This window comes from Capricornis sumatraensis, chromosome 4 (genome assembly GCF_032405125.1).
Source record: "Capricornis sumatraensis isolate serow.1 chromosome 4, serow.2, whole genome shotgun sequence".
Classification (NCBI taxonomy): domain Eukaryota; kingdom Metazoa; phylum Chordata; class Mammalia; order Artiodactyla; family Bovidae; genus Capricornis; species Capricornis sumatraensis.
Window position 1 is genome coordinate 141,469,404 of NC_091072.1, and position 15,081 is coordinate 141,484,484.

General features: G+C 43.6%; 1 protein-coding gene, 1 non-coding gene and 1 pseudogene across 3 annotated transcripts in view; 1 reads left to right on the forward strand and 2 right to left on the reverse strand.

Annotated features, from left to right (window-relative positions):
• The window catches only part of BORCS5 (BLOC-1 related complex subunit 5), a 96,106-nt gene extending 90,249 nt beyond the window's left edge, over window positions 1–5,857 (reverse strand). Inside the window, exons 1-2 of one of the 2 annotated variants that reach the window (XM_068971673.1) lie at window positions 5,517–5,857; window positions 2,541–2,684 (exon numbers count right to left, since the gene is read on the reverse strand). In XM_068971673.1, coding sequence (XP_068827774.1) covers window positions 2,541–2,684; window positions 5,517–5,574 — 202 coding nt within the window. In that variant the 5' untranslated portion in view covers window positions 5,575–5,857. The remainder of the gene's footprint in view (window positions 1–2,540; window positions 2,685–5,516) is intronic. The other variant, XM_068971674.1, reaches the window with a different exon arrangement.
• A 3,347-nt stretch (window positions 5,858–9,204) lies between these two features.
• TRNAC-GCA (transfer RNA cysteine (anticodon GCA)) lies at window positions 9,205–9,277 on the forward strand. The gene has a single exon. It is a non-coding gene; the product is annotated as a tRNA-Cys (tRNA).
• Window positions 9,278–13,315: 4,038 nt separating this feature from the next.
• Window positions 13,316–13,509, reverse strand: LOC138077676 (translation machinery-associated protein 7-like; annotated as a pseudogene).
• Between the last annotated feature and the right edge of the window lie 1,572 nt (window positions 13,510–15,081).

Sequence of the window (15,081 nt, forward strand, 5' to 3'; positions counted from 1 at the left end):
GCTTCATGACAGAAGTCAGACTGAGAAAAGACAAATACTATATATCACATCACATATATGCAGAATCTAAAAAATTATAAAAATGAATGTATATGCAAAACAGAAGCAGACTTACAGATGTAGAAAAAAACAACTTGTAATTACTAAAGAGGAGAGGAAGTGGGGAGGGACAAATTAGAGGTATGAAATTAACACATGCAAACTATTACACGTAAAATAGATAAGCCACATAGATACACTGTATAGCACAGGAAATTATGCCCATTATATTGAAATAACCTATAATGGAACATAATCTACAAAATACTGAATCATTATGCTGTACATCTGAAACTAACAGACTACTGCAAATGAACTACACTTGGATTAAAGATAATAAAATCCAGGGAGCAATGCAACCACATCCAGCTGTGTTGTATTAACTGCAGTGCACTAACTATTCACTCCCAGAGTTCCCAGGGACGATTTTAAATCTGAGGTTAACTTGCCTTAACACTAAACCTTCTTGTAGATGCTTCCCATACTAGTCAACTTATCATAAAGTATAAGTTAGTTCAAATGCTCAAAGAAGAAACAGTAATTCCAGAAAAATATTACATATATCTCAAAGTTCTGGGGTTTTTTGTTTTTTATTTTAGTTTTTTGTTTGCTTTCAGAATTTCCCTAAAGAGTTGACTCACTGGAAAAGACCCTAATGTGGGGAAGGATTGAGGGCAGGAGGAGAAGGGGACAACAGAGGATGAGATGGCTAGATGGCATGACCGACTCGATGGACATGGGTTTGGGTAGACTCCGGGAGTTGGTGATGGACAGGGAGGCCTGGCGTGCTGCGATTCATGGGGTCAAAAAGAGTTGGACACGACTGAGCAACTGAACTGAACTGAAAGTGGGACGGGGGCTTCCCTGGTGGCTCAGACAGTAAAAGAATCTGCCTGTAATGCAGGAGACCCAGGTTTGATCCCTGGGTTTGGAAGACACCCCTGGAGAAGGGAATGGCTCCGCACTTCAGTATTCTTGCCTGGAGAATCCCATTGACAGAGGAGCCTGGTGGGCTACAGTGCAATGAGTCACAAAGAGTCAGACACAACTGTGTGACTAACACTTTCACTTCTTAAAGTGGGGTCAAAAATAGATCACACAGGCCTCATCCAGTTCTATAAATGTAAGATGTTTTCTATATTATACTATACCAGGTTAAGTAAACCAGGGTAGGTCAACTAAATCATTTATAGTTCCTCATTTTTTGTGAGGAGAGGAAGACAGAAAGACTTTGGGAGGAGAGGGGCATAGTTAACAGGAAGCAGAGACATGATCAGGGTGACTATGAGCAGCACTACTTGCAACTCCAGAGGCGATCAAGGACAGAATACAAGTGTCCTCTTCTAAGTTTCTAAAGATAAAGGTGTATCTTTTAAATCTGATTGCACAAGGATCTATGAAGATGGAAAATTCATTAATGCTGGCTTCTTTGGAGAATCACATATTCCTTAAAACAACAGAAACTAATGAGAAGGTGGGTAACAGGATACAACAAGCTGTGTACGAACCAGACGAGTTTACTGAAGTCTAACACAGAGGCCTGTGGGGAAAGACTGAAAGCTTGTATTTCCTCATCTGTAAAGCAGATGAAGCACTGGGAAGAATGAGATGGTACATGGACCATTTATAAAGCACCATTTGGGTTTATTTTTGTTTTTTAAGAACAGCGTGGAATAGTGTAACTAGTAGATTTGACATCAGTGATACAGGTTGAAGTTCAGCCTCTATCTGCTAGTTGTCTGATCAGGCACAAATCATTCAAACATATGTAATGATGTAAGAACTAAAGAGTTAATATCTGTGGTGCAGGGGAAGGAAACTTTTAATATAAATAGTTCTATAAATGTAAGATGTTTTCTATTATACTGGACCAGGTAAGTAAATCAGCAAAGGTCAACTAAATCATTTATAGTTCCTCATTTTTTGTGAGGAGAGGAAAAAAAGAAAGAGTGATTCTTACAGCAGAAATCCCATTCAGTTAAGAGAAAAATCACTGGTCTCTGGGACACCCACATATACTTTGTAAGTGTGCTAGGTGCTCAGTCATGTCTGACTCTTTGTGACCCATGGACTCTAGCCAACCAGGCTCCTCTGTTCATGGAATTCTCCAGGCAAGAATTCTGGGGTGGGTTGCCATGCCCTTCTCCAAGGGGTCTTCCAGTCTTTCCCAGGTCTCCCACATCGCAAGCAGATCCTTCACAATCTGAGCCACCAGGGAAGCCCAGAGAGACCTAGAGATATCAATTAAGTATAACTGTTCTGTTGCGTCAGTTAGGATCTCTGTTATTTTACTGACTTTCTGTCTGGAAGGTCTGTCCCCTGATGTCAGTGGGGGACTTACTATATTCAATATCCTGTAATAACCTATAATGGAAAAGAATCTGAAAAAGAATATATCACACACAAACACATAACTGAATCACTCTGCAGTATACCTGAAATTAACACAATCTGGTAAATCAACTATATGTAAATAAATTTTCTTTAATGCAAACCCTTACCTTTCAAAAGCGGCTGGAAGGTTGGAATCTCTTGCAACTTGATGACATCAGGATCGTTGCTGACGTTCCTTGAGGCCTGGGAGCCTTGAGCTACAACCACAATATCGTCCATCTTGGCTCTATGCTTAGCTGGAGAAGGAGTCACTGAAAATAAAGTTACATCGCTCAGGAGTTGCATGTTATTTAGCCACCTCTGTCTCAACAAGGCTGTTTTCACTGTAGTCATTAAAAAGGACATTCTTACACACAAAAAAATGCTAACCGTACTTACCCTCTGGTGGGGGCTGGGGTAGGGGAGATGAATTACAGAGGACCTCTGTTTTCTATGGTGTTAAAAAATCCTCAAACTTCACAGGAACATATGCCATCCATTGGAGAAGGAAATGGCAACCCACTCCAGTATTCCTGCCTGGAGAATTCTATGGACCAAAGAGCCTAGTGGGCTACGGTCCATGGGGTCACGAAGAGTCAGACACGAATAAGCAACCAACACACACGTGCCATCTATAAAAGTGCTTCTGTAACTAAAAGTTTATTCAACACACAAAATAAGCAGATTGTTTTTAATTTTTGTTTCTTTGATCCTCCTGATGTTTGTCCCTATTTCCCAGTGAGAAAATAAGGGTACAAGATTTAGCTGGCTTCCCTGGTGGCTCAGAGGTTAAAGCGTCAGCCTCCAATGCGGGAGACCCGGGTTCAATCCCTGGGTCGGGAAGATCCCCTGGAGAAGGAAATGGCAACCCACTCCAGTATTCTTGCCTAGAGAATCCCATGGACTGAGGAGCCTGGTGGGCTGCAGTCCACGGGGTCACAGAGAGTCAGACACGACTGAGTGACTTTTACTTACTTACTTACTTACTTACTCAAGGTCAACAGTGCTAGAGACAGAGTTAAGAAGGAAATGGGAGGTAAATGGATTATTGGTACACATGGCCCATTCCTGCCATGCTGGGGTTCCAAAGCTGTAGCCACCCTACCACAGTAAGCCTGGTATGTTGAATAGATCCTAGTTATGGCAAAAAACAAAAAAAACACCCTGATTCTCAACCCTAGATGACCACACCAGCCCCCTCGCCCCTTAAAGTCACAGGGCAGAAAGAACCAGTGGGACAACGGTAGGCTGAGCCAAAATTAAGAAATTTGAAGGACTGCTAAAAAGGCAGATCAATTTCAGGTTTCTAGGCAAATGTAAGCCATTTAGAAGGAAGTGATTTAAGGACGCCCCAGACCAAGACATCCTGCGTTCCCAAACATCTGGTTGGGGCAAGAATGAATCTTTATTGTTTTACACTCTAGAAGGTAGTATTTGCAGGCTTACCATAATCATGTCTCAAAGGTTGATCCAAACATGCCATAGAACCATCCTGCCTCCTGCAGGCTAAAGTCTCTGGAGACTTGGCCTTCACTCTTAGAATCTCAGCTGCTTTCACTGCTCTTCAAGAAATCTCTCTTAGCCTCTTTTGGTCATTTACCTAATGTTTTTACAAACCTCAAGCCAGAAATCTTTCCTGGGACAAAGTGATTCCTCCATCCCCAGACCCCAGAGGATAACAGACTTCACTAGATTCTAGGTAGCCTCTACTGCTGCTGCTGTTGAGTCACTTCAGTCATGTCCGACTCTGTGCGACCCCACAGACGGCAGCCCACCTGGCTCCTCTGTCCATGGTATTTTCCAGGCAAGAGTACTGGAGTGGGGTGCCACTGCCTTCTCCGAGGTAGCCTCTACTACTTGTCTGTAAAATGGGGCTACTGAGAGGATTAAACATGAACACATGTGGCGCACTTAGCCTATACTATTTGGCAGTATTGGTTAGTATGCTCTGGTACTGGTCAGAACCCATGCTGTTGGTTAGAAGGCGAACAAGCCTATTAAAAAGATGACACAGTTCTTGCAAAACATGATTCTGGCCTGACACAGAGGCAAGAAAGTAAAGGATAACAATTATTGCCGTATTTGTTATAAGATACTGCATTCTGGATCTTCCAAAGAAATAAAAATGTAGCCATAGACACTGTTCACAGTTAAAAGCTATCTCAATCTAGCCCCCAGAATGGTCTGAACTAGCCTTGAAGGTCACATTTCAGTGTGGAATACGTCTAGCTCTGTTAACTTCTACATTTCTGAATTACACGTCCTACCAACGTCAGAGCAGTCCTATTTATGACCAGAACTCTTTTTAGGCCCCAGTTATAAGCCAGTTTGGATTAACCACTCCAGAGCTTATTATCCAGGGCAGCCCCAGTGGTCCTAGGGTTTAGTGTGTAGCAAATAAAAAAATAAAGGCAAAAACGATCCTCAATTAAGCATCAGCTGTTTGAGCGCTCACTACAGGAACAAAAATCGTCCCATTTCTACATTAAACTCGAAGAGAAATCTAAAAAATACGGATGCGGAAAGAGTAGGGCAAAACATCAGAACTTGCCTTCATGGCCAACTTCTATATGAGAAAGGGAGCCGAGACACCTTCCGATGGGAAGATGCAGTTTCTGGACATGTTCGCACGCGAGGGTTCAAAGCGATTGTACACCTGTCACACGGCTCTTCTCAAAAGGAATTTCTAGGACCCACTTTTAAGGACGAATCTGTTCTTTGAGGTTCTATGACCCATCCACTGTGCGACCCCAATCTCACCCTGCCAGGCATGAATACTAAAGCCAAATATTAATTAGATCGTCTTTCAAGGAGTAAGCTGCAGCTGAGACGAATAGCTGTTCTGAAAATAAAAAATGGGCTTGGGCGCCCACGCTGGTTTAGCTTGCAATCACAGCACTGGTTTCCATCGGGGGAATTAAGGCTAGGACAGATGATGGCTTTTTTTTTTTTTTTTTTTTTTGCTTTTTTAAGAAAAAAGCACGGCGAGGGCTTTCTGTGCGTTCCTGTCCGCCGGCCTCAGTCCCCAGCAGGCTGGGAAGGCAGCCCGCCCGGCATGCAGGCAGGGCTGGCTGGAGAAGGGTGGAAGTAGTTAGGACACCGACCTGAGGAGTTCAGATCGTTGGGTCGGCTCTCGGCCTCGGAGCTCTGCTCACTGCCCATGATGCCGGCAGCGGTGGCAGCAGAGGAACGACGGAACGGGCGGCGACCGCTCAGGCGGAGGGGCGACAGAGCAGGGACCGGGGGACCGAGATGCAGAGGCTACACCGGCTGCGATGTGGGGATGGCGCGCCCAGCCCACGCGGGGGCGCGGACGGTGGGGGACGAAGAGGCCCTATTTGGGGAAAGGCTTGCAGGGAAGCACCGCGGGGATGCACGCCGCTCGCCCGCCCGCCTTCTTTGGGGAAACCAAAGGCAAGGAGGCGGGTGAACGCCGGGAACCAGCCACGCCTGCGACCCGCGGGCGGCGCCGCAATCACTCACTCGCTCCAGGGGCCGCAGGTTCGTTCCTTCCGCGACGCGGATTGGCAGCGACGGCTGCGCTCGGCGGTCAGTTCCGGGTTAGAGTGCCCCGCCCCCTGCCCGAGGGAGGGCAGGGAGACTCAAGCTACCTAGTACAGCGGGCGCAGCCTTAAAGGGCCAGATCGCCTCAAATGCAGAGCCGCTCCTAAGATTGAGTTGGTTCCTATGGTAGTGATGCGAGTCACCTTTAAGCATCATCTACACGCTAGGCAAGTTACCTCTATAGTTAGAAATTTACTAATAGGTTTTTGAGGGGGTTGTTTTTACCTCAGTTTGCGTTTTTTTTTTTTTAACGTATTGCTCTTTTTCATTTTTTAAAATGACATTTGTTTATATTTATGTTTGGTTGTGCTGGAGAGCTTACTCTAGCTGTGTGGTACAGCGGCTACTCTTTACTAAGGGGCCTGCTGGGCTTCTCATTGAGGTGACTTCTCTTGTTGCACAGCTTGGGCTCTAGATCACTGGCTCAGTAGTTGTGGTGTTGTCCTACATGTAGGATCTTCCTAGACCAGGGACTGAACCCCTGTCCCCTTGCATTGATTGGCAGATTCTTTACCACTAAGCCACTGTGCTATGCTTACTCACTCAGCCCTGACCGACTCTTTGCGACCCCATGGACTGTAACACACCAGGCTCCTCTGTCCATGGGGATTCTCCAGGCAAGAATAGTGGAATGGGTTGCCATGCCTTCCTCCAGGGCATCTTCCCAACCCATTGATCTAGCCTAGATTTCCTGCATTGCAGGCGGATTCTTTACCATCACAGCCTCTAGGGAAGCCCTTTTGATATTTTTAAAAACTGAAATGTAATTGACATACAACATTATATTAGTTTCAGATGTATGACTCGATATTTGCATATGTATGCTGCAAAATTTTAAATCCTCTTTTACAGATGGAAAAAGAGAGGTGCTGGATAGACTTATGTTTGGAATCCACATCAAAGCACAAAGTTCCTATTTTAGTTCCCAAAGCTGGGAGTTTGACAGTGGCAACCATACAAAAAAAAAAATGAGAAACACTAGATGGTGAAGGGAGGAGCTGGAAATGAGAGAAGAATGAATAGAAAATGCTGATTCTTGTGTTAGGGTGTTTGTGCATCTTCAAAAGAAAGTGGATGCCCCAAGTCTACTTTCTGGGAACCTTGATATTTACCCACTGGCATTCTGAAAGGAGAAAAGGCAAGAAGGAAGTAGAGATAATGTGTAACAGAGACTGTCAACTTTGGCAGGTCAAGGATGTCAAGGTAGCAATGCTTTCCCATTCAGGAGTTGGGTGGCTATGGCACTTTCAGAACTTTACAGATCATATTGTTTGTTTCACTAATTTTAGCTAATGCCCTGAGTTTTCAAATCAACTATGATTTCATTATACATATATTTACAAATTGAGTCAAAATCTAATTTTTTTAATTTTTAAAAACTTTTTATTTTATATTGGCATATAAGCCAATTGGGCTTCCCAGGTGGCACAAGTGGTAAAGAACCCGCCTGCCAATACAGAAGACATAAAATCTGCGGGTTTATCCCTGGGTTGGGAAGATCCCTGAAGGTGGGCATGCAACCCACTCCAGTATTCTTGCCTGGAGAATCCCATGGACAGAGATGCCTGGTGGGCTATAGTTCATAGGGTTGCAAAGAGTCAGACACAAGTGAAGTGACTTGGTTGATTAACAATGTTTTAATAGTTTCAGATGGACAGCAAAAGTACTCAGCCGTATATATACACGTATCCGTTCTCCCCTGAAAACTTCCTTCTCCTCCAGGCTGTCACATAACACTGAGCAGAGCTCCCTGTGCTGTGCAGTAGGCCCTTTTTAGTTACCCATTGTGAATATAGCAGTGTGTGCATGTCAGTCCCAAACTCCGTAACTATCCCTTCCCCCCTGGCAACCATAAATTCATTCTCTAGGTCTTTGAGTCTGTATCTGTTTTGTAAATAAGTTCATTTATGTTGAAATGGTAAAAGTATCATTAAAGAAGTATATTAAAGAAATGATAAAAGTATCATTTCTTTTTAGATTCTGCATATAAGAGATATCATATGATATTTCTCTTTTCCTGCCTGACTTATTTCACTCAGTATAACAATCTCTAGGTCCATCTATGATGCTGCAATAGGCATTATTTCATTCTTTTTAATGTCTTAGTAATATTCCATTGTTTTATATTTTTTATATATTTTAAGCTCATCTGATGCCCATAAACAGATAACCTCTTCCTGGTAACTAGGTCATAAGTGGTGAAACTAGGATTTAGGACTCATGCTCTTTCCTTTGCTCACCATTACAATACAATCATCCCTTGAGATGTATATAAACCACCAGGCTGATGGAACTGAAAGGGGTCTTGCCTGGGAAATTCCATGGACAGAGGAGCTTGGCGGGCTACAGTCCATAGGGGTCCCAAAAGAGTCAGACACCACTTAGTGGCTAAACAACAGCAACAATGCATGTGGGATCTTTAGTTCCCTGACCAGGGATTGAGACCACACCCACTACATTGGAAGGCAAAGTCTTAACCACAGGACAACCAGGGAAATCCTAAAGGGTTTACTCTTGATCACACAACTCGTGAGTGATGAAACCAGGGTTCAGGTTTTATAAAACTCGTTATGCCTCTATTTACTCCAGACTAGCTCCTTCTCCTGTGTCTTTATCCTGCCGGGCACTCCATGCCAGAAGCCTTGGAGGCTCCCAAGCCAGAAATCTGGTTAACCTCTCCACCATATCCACCCTGTCACCACATCTGTAAAGCCTCTCTCCTTAATTTATCTTTTGTCTCCATGCACAGTTCAGGGCTTCCTGACTTCTTTCATTCCTTGGAAGGCAGGAGGCCTCTGGCCTCACTTCCTTCAATGCATCATTCATGTGACTGGCGCAGAGAATTTTCTAGAATATTAGTCAGGTCTCTGAACCTGTCACTGCCCTGCTGAAAACCTTCAATATTCCTCATGGCTTCAGGATAAAGTTTCAAATTTAGCATATGAGAACCTCATTGCTCTGACCTCAGCCTCTTGCTCTATTCCTTTCTATACAGTCAAACTTCATGCTGATCAGGATGAAATTCCCTGAGTAGTCAGGCTGTGTTTTCTCTGTCCAGAATATTCAGCTTTTCTCTTGTCCATCTCATTAACTGAACTTTATCCTTCAAGGTTTAACTTAGAGTTGAAAACTTCTGTCCACACAAAACCCTGAACACAGGTGTTTATGGCAGCTTTATTCATAACCGCTAAAATTTGGAAGCCACCAATGTATCCTTCCCAATGGGCTTCCCTGGTGGCTCAGACGGTAAAGTGTCTGCCTGCAATGCAGGAGACCCAGGTTCGATTCCTGGGTCAGGAAGATCCCCTGGAGAAGGAAATGGCAATCCACTCCAGCACTCTTGCCTGGAAAATCCCATGGACGGAGGAGCCTGATAGGCATGGGATCACAAAGAGTCGGACACGACTGAGAGAAGAAGCTTTTAATGTATCCTTGGTAAGTCACTTCAGTTGTGTCTGACTCTTTGCAAACTCATGGACTCCAGCCTGCCAGGTTCCTCTGTCCATGGGATTCTCCAGGCAAGAATACTGGGGTGGGTTGTCATTTCTTTCTCCAGGGGATCTTCCCCACCCAGGGACTGAACCCACAGCTCTTATGTCTTCTGCATTCGCAGGCGGGTTCTTTACCACTAGAGCCACCTGGGAAGCCCAGGTTATCCTTAGGTGGGTATATAAACAACCTCTGATCTAGACATTGGAAGAGAAAGATGAAGAGACACAGAGGAACCTCAAACACATATCAGAAAGTGAAAGAAGCCAGTCTGAAAAGGCTGCATGCTGTACTCCAAGTACATGACATTCTAGAAAAGACAAAAATTTGGAGATAGTAAAAAAGACTTGTGTTTGCCAGGGTTTAGGAAAAGGGGAAGAGATGAATAGGCTGAACACAGAGGATTTGGGGGGCAGTGAAAATACTCTGTAGAAAATTGCAATGGTGGATACATATCATTATGTACTTGTCCAAGCCTACAGAATGCACAACACTAGGAATGAACCTAAGGTCAACTATAGACTCGGAAGGATTTTGATGGGTGAGTCTAGGTTCATTGTACGTACATGTGTGTGAGCTCCGTTGCGTGGTTGTGTCTGACTTTGCAGCCCGATGGGCTATATAGCATGCCAGCCTCCTCTGTCTATGGGATTTTTCAGGCAAGAGTACTGGAGCGGGTTACCGTTTCCTACTCCAGGGGATCTTCTCAATCCAGGGATCGAAACTGTGTCCCTTGCATGTCCTGCACTGGCAGGTGGATTCTTTAGCCACTTGGGAAACCTGTGTAACAAATATACCTCTCTTCTACAGGATGTTGGTAATAGAGCAGGCCATGCATGGGCCGGGGCGGGGCCTACGGGAAATTGCTGTACCTTCTTCTTAATTTTGCTATGAACCTAAAGTTGCTCTTTTAATACTGTTCACGGGGTTCTTATTTTCTTGGGCTCCAAAATCACTGCAGATGGTGACTGCAGCCATGAAATTAAAAGATGCTTGCTCCTTAGAAGAAAGGTTATGACAAACCTAGACAGCATATTAAAAAGAAGAGACATTACTTTGCTGACAAAGGTCCATATAGTCAAAGCTATGGTTTTTCCAGTAGTCACGTATGGATATGAGAGTTGGAACATAAAGAAGGCTAAACACTGAAGAACTGATGCTTTTGAATTGTAGTGTTGGAGAAGATTCTTGAGAGTCCCTTGGACTGCAAGGAGATCAAACCAGTCCATCCTAAAGGAAATCAATCCTGAATATTCATTGGAAGGACTGATGCTGAAGCTGAAGCTCCAATACTTTGGCCACCTGATGTGGAGAGCTGACTCATTGGAATAGACTCTGATGCTGGGAAAGGTTGAGGACAGGAGGAGAAGAGAGCGACAGAGATGGTTGGATGGCATCACTGACTCAATGGACATGAGTTTGATCAAGTTCTGGGAGATGGTGAAGGACAGGGAAGCCTAGCATGCTGCAGTCCGTGGGGTTGCAGAGTCCAACATGATTTAGCAACCAAACAACAAAGGTGCTCTTAAAACACAAAGTCTTAACAATTATTGAACTTATGCACCTCCTCCCAGAAGTCCAGATTAGACGTCCCCCTCGTGAGCTTCCTTAGCTAGCTTTTTCTATTATAACATGTAGTCTTTACGCAATCATTAATTTACCTGTATTTCTCCCCACCAAACTATAACTGAACTATAAGGATGTGTTTCTCCCCACTGAACTATAACTGAACTATAAGGTAGGTGTGTAGCTAAGCAGGACCCTCGGCGGCCTTCCCAGGACAGGCCCCTCCCCAACATCCTCTGTGGTAATTCAGGCATATTTCATGAGGTTTTCAGATGCTAAAAACCACCATCAATTTCTTCTGAATGGAAGAAATTAACTACTTGATGATAGTAAGCAAATAGCTCTTAATCCTTTTGGCACCTAAGGATTGATAATGTTACTTCACCATCAACCAATCAGAGAAATATGCCCAAACGATCACACACCCTGGGACCCTCCATCACCTGGCCTTTAAAAATGCTTTGCTGAAATCCTCTGGGGAGTTAGGGAATTTTGGTGGGGGGCAGGGGGCACAAGCCACCTGTTTTCCTAGCATGGCTCTGCCATACGCCTTTCTCTGCTCCACACTCCAAACTCTGATATTTTGCTTTGTTTGGTCTCACTGTGCGTCAGGCACATGAACTTGTGTTTGTTAACAGATCCGTGTCTTATTGGTCTTTAATTTCCCAGTGCAGGTGCTTAATGTATATTTTCTGACTAAAACACCTTTAAAAAAGTCTGCCTCCTCATAAATGGAGAGGTATGTATTGGCAGAAGAGGATTAAGACTCTCTTTGTATACAGTGGAATATTGTATATGTATGTCAGTCCCTCAGTTGTGTCCGACTCTTTGCAACCCCATGGACTGTAGCTCGCCAGGCTTTTCTGCTGATGGAATTCTCCAGACCAGAATACTGGAGAGGGTTGCCATTCTCTTCTCCAGGGGATCTTCCCAATCCAGGGATCGAACCTGGGTGTCCTGCATTGCAGGCAGATTCTTTACCATATGAGCCACCAGGAAGCCATTACTCAGCCATAAAAAGGAACAAAGTTGTTTTTTGTAGAGACCTAGAGGGACCTAGAGACTGTTATACACAGGAAGTCAGAAAGAGAAAAATATCATATATTATTGCATACATATGAAATCTAAAAAAATAGTATGGTGGTTTAGTTGCTAAGTCGTGTTCAACTCTTGCGAAGCCATGGAATGTAGCCTGCCAGGCTTCTCTGTCCATGGGATTCTCCAGGCAAAAATACTGAAGTGGGTTGCCATTTCCTTCTCCAGGGGACCTTCCTGACCCAGGAATTGAACTCGGGTCTCCTGATCTTATTTACAGGGCAGGAATAGAGACACAGACATAGAGAACAAATGACAAATGTATGGACACCAAGGGTGAAGGAAGGGGTGGGATAAATTAGGAGATTGGGATTGACACATATACACTATTGATGGGGGTGTGTGTGTGTGTGTGTGTGTGTTGCTCAGTCAAGTCTGACTCTGTGACCCCATCGACTGTAGCTCTCCAGGATCCTCTGTCCATGGATTTCTCTAGGCAAGAATACTGGAGTGGGTTGCCATTCCTTTGTCCACACTACTGATACTATTTATAAAACAGATAACTAATGAGAACCTACCATATAGCTCAGGGAACTCTACTCATGCTCTGTGATGACCTGAATGGGAAGGAAATCCAAATAAAAGGGGATATATGTATACACACAACTGATTCACTTTGCTGTACAGCAGAAACTAACACAACAAATTAACAAACTAACACAATAAATATATTTATTTATATATATTCGAATAAAAATTATTTGCAAAACAAGAATCTTTTCAGCAATGAGGTGGCATTTCTAATTTAAACTCCTGCTAACTGCTTCTGCTAAGTCACTTCAGTCATGTCTGACTCTGTGCGACCCCATAGACGGCAGCCCACCAGGCTCCCCCGTCCCTGGGATTCTCCAGGCAAGAACACTGGAGTGGGGTGCCATTGCCTTCTCCAATTTAAACTCCTGGTCTGTGTCAATAGAAAATTTGTCTTTAATCATTATTTTCATCAATGTCTTCTGTTCACTGTCATAACTGAAAAATCACTTAACAATTACCATTCGTTGTATCCAAGCCTTGAATCTGAAGTTTCTTTTTTTTTTTTTTTACAAAAGTTTATTCTTAAAGGTACAATAGCTTCCAAGACAACACGTCATTCTAGCTATAGGTGGCAACAGATATTATGGCAGGGAATCCAGGTGATTAAACAGGAATGGAAATAAAGGTCATCATTGTCTCTGGCATAAGGAACAGCTTACTTTTTGCCAGATTTCTCAATTCCACTGGTGTCCAGGGGCCCTTTCCCCTCGGCCTTTGCTTTTAGCTCCTCGAGTTTCTTCTGCTCCTCCTTCTGCTTCTGCTTGAATGCCTTATCTTCCTCATCCATCTCCTTGGCTTGCTTTGTGGGCTGCTTCGGGGCTTCTTCTTGCCACCTTCGCGGCCCGACATGGCACCTGCTGCCCCTTCCCCTGAATCTGAAGTTTCTAAGTGGGGAAAGAAAGATCTACTTAGTTCCTAGAGTGGATCATCTGTGAAAGGAGTGTCCAAGAGTGTGACCTTGCTAGGTACCGGACCCACGTGTATATCATCTACGGAGATAAAATGTACTGAGCACATTAGTCACTGATTGCAATAGGAAAATTGCTCCAATAGTAATTCACTCTGGAGTTTCCTTTGGTAACCTTTCAAAACAAATATTTGCAATGTTATTGAAATTCAAGAGCAGGTCATCCTTTGAATACAACTAGTCGAGTTAGTTTCACACAATGGACTGTTGTTCACAGGCATCTCTAGCACCACATGCCTCCAGTAGCTATTGGTTAAAACTAGAGCTGTGGTTCTTAGGCCTAGAGTAACAATCTACAGCTGCACGGTGCCTTAGGCTTGAAAGCTCTTTCCTATTGACCAAAGTAGAGATACTGTGAAAGGTTAGAACCTCAGCAAGTTAAGTGTCAAAGGTTTAGTAACATTGCACTTGTTCTCCTGTATATGGGGTGGGTGGAATGAGCATTGATTTAGAAACACACTTATAAAATCTATAACCGAGTCCTTCTTTTCCACTCATGCAATCAACAAATATATTTTTGTTAAATATTTACTATATGTGTAAAATATTTACCTGTTATATGTACCAGTGTGTGAGTGCAGGCTCAGTCACTCAGTCATGTTTGGCTCTTTGCAAAACCCATGGACTATAGTCCTGTAGCCAGGCTCCTCTGTTCATGGGATTCTCCAGGCAAGAATACTGGAGTGAGTTGCCATTTCCTTTTCCAGAGGATCTTTCCCACCAAGGGATGGAACCAGAGTTTCTTATGTCTCCTGCACTGGCAGGCAGGTTCTTTACCAGTGTACCACCTGGGAAGCCTTCATTATGTACCAGGTACTATGCTAAATATTAGGGGTGACATTTTAACAACAGACACCATTGTTTTCAATAATAGATACCGTGTGGATCACAACTAACTGTGGAAAACTCCTAAAGAGATGGGAATATCAGACCACCTCACCTGTCTCCTGAGAAAGCCATATGCGGGTCAAGTAACAATAGTTAGACCCTTACAAGGATCAACTAACTGGTTCAAAATTGGGAAAGGAGTATGACATGGCTGTATATTGTCACTGGTTATTTAACTTATATGTAGAGTACATCATGCAAAGTGTGGATGACTCAAACTGTAATCAAGATTGCTGTGAGAAATATCAACAGCCTCAGATATGCAGATGATACAACTTTAATGGCAGAAAGTGAGGAGGAACTAAAAAACCTCTTGATGAGGGTGAAAGAGAAGAGTGAAAAGCTGGCAAAAAACTAAGATCTTGGTATCCAGTCCCATCACTTCATGGCAAATAGAAGGGGAAAATGTAGAAGTAGTGACAGATTTTATTTTCTTGGGCTCCAAAATCACTGCAGACGGTGACTGTAGCCATGAAATTAAAAGATGGAAGCTTTTAGCTTCTTGGAAGGAAAGCTATGACAAACCTAGATGGCATATTAAAAAGCAAAGACATCACTTTGCCAAT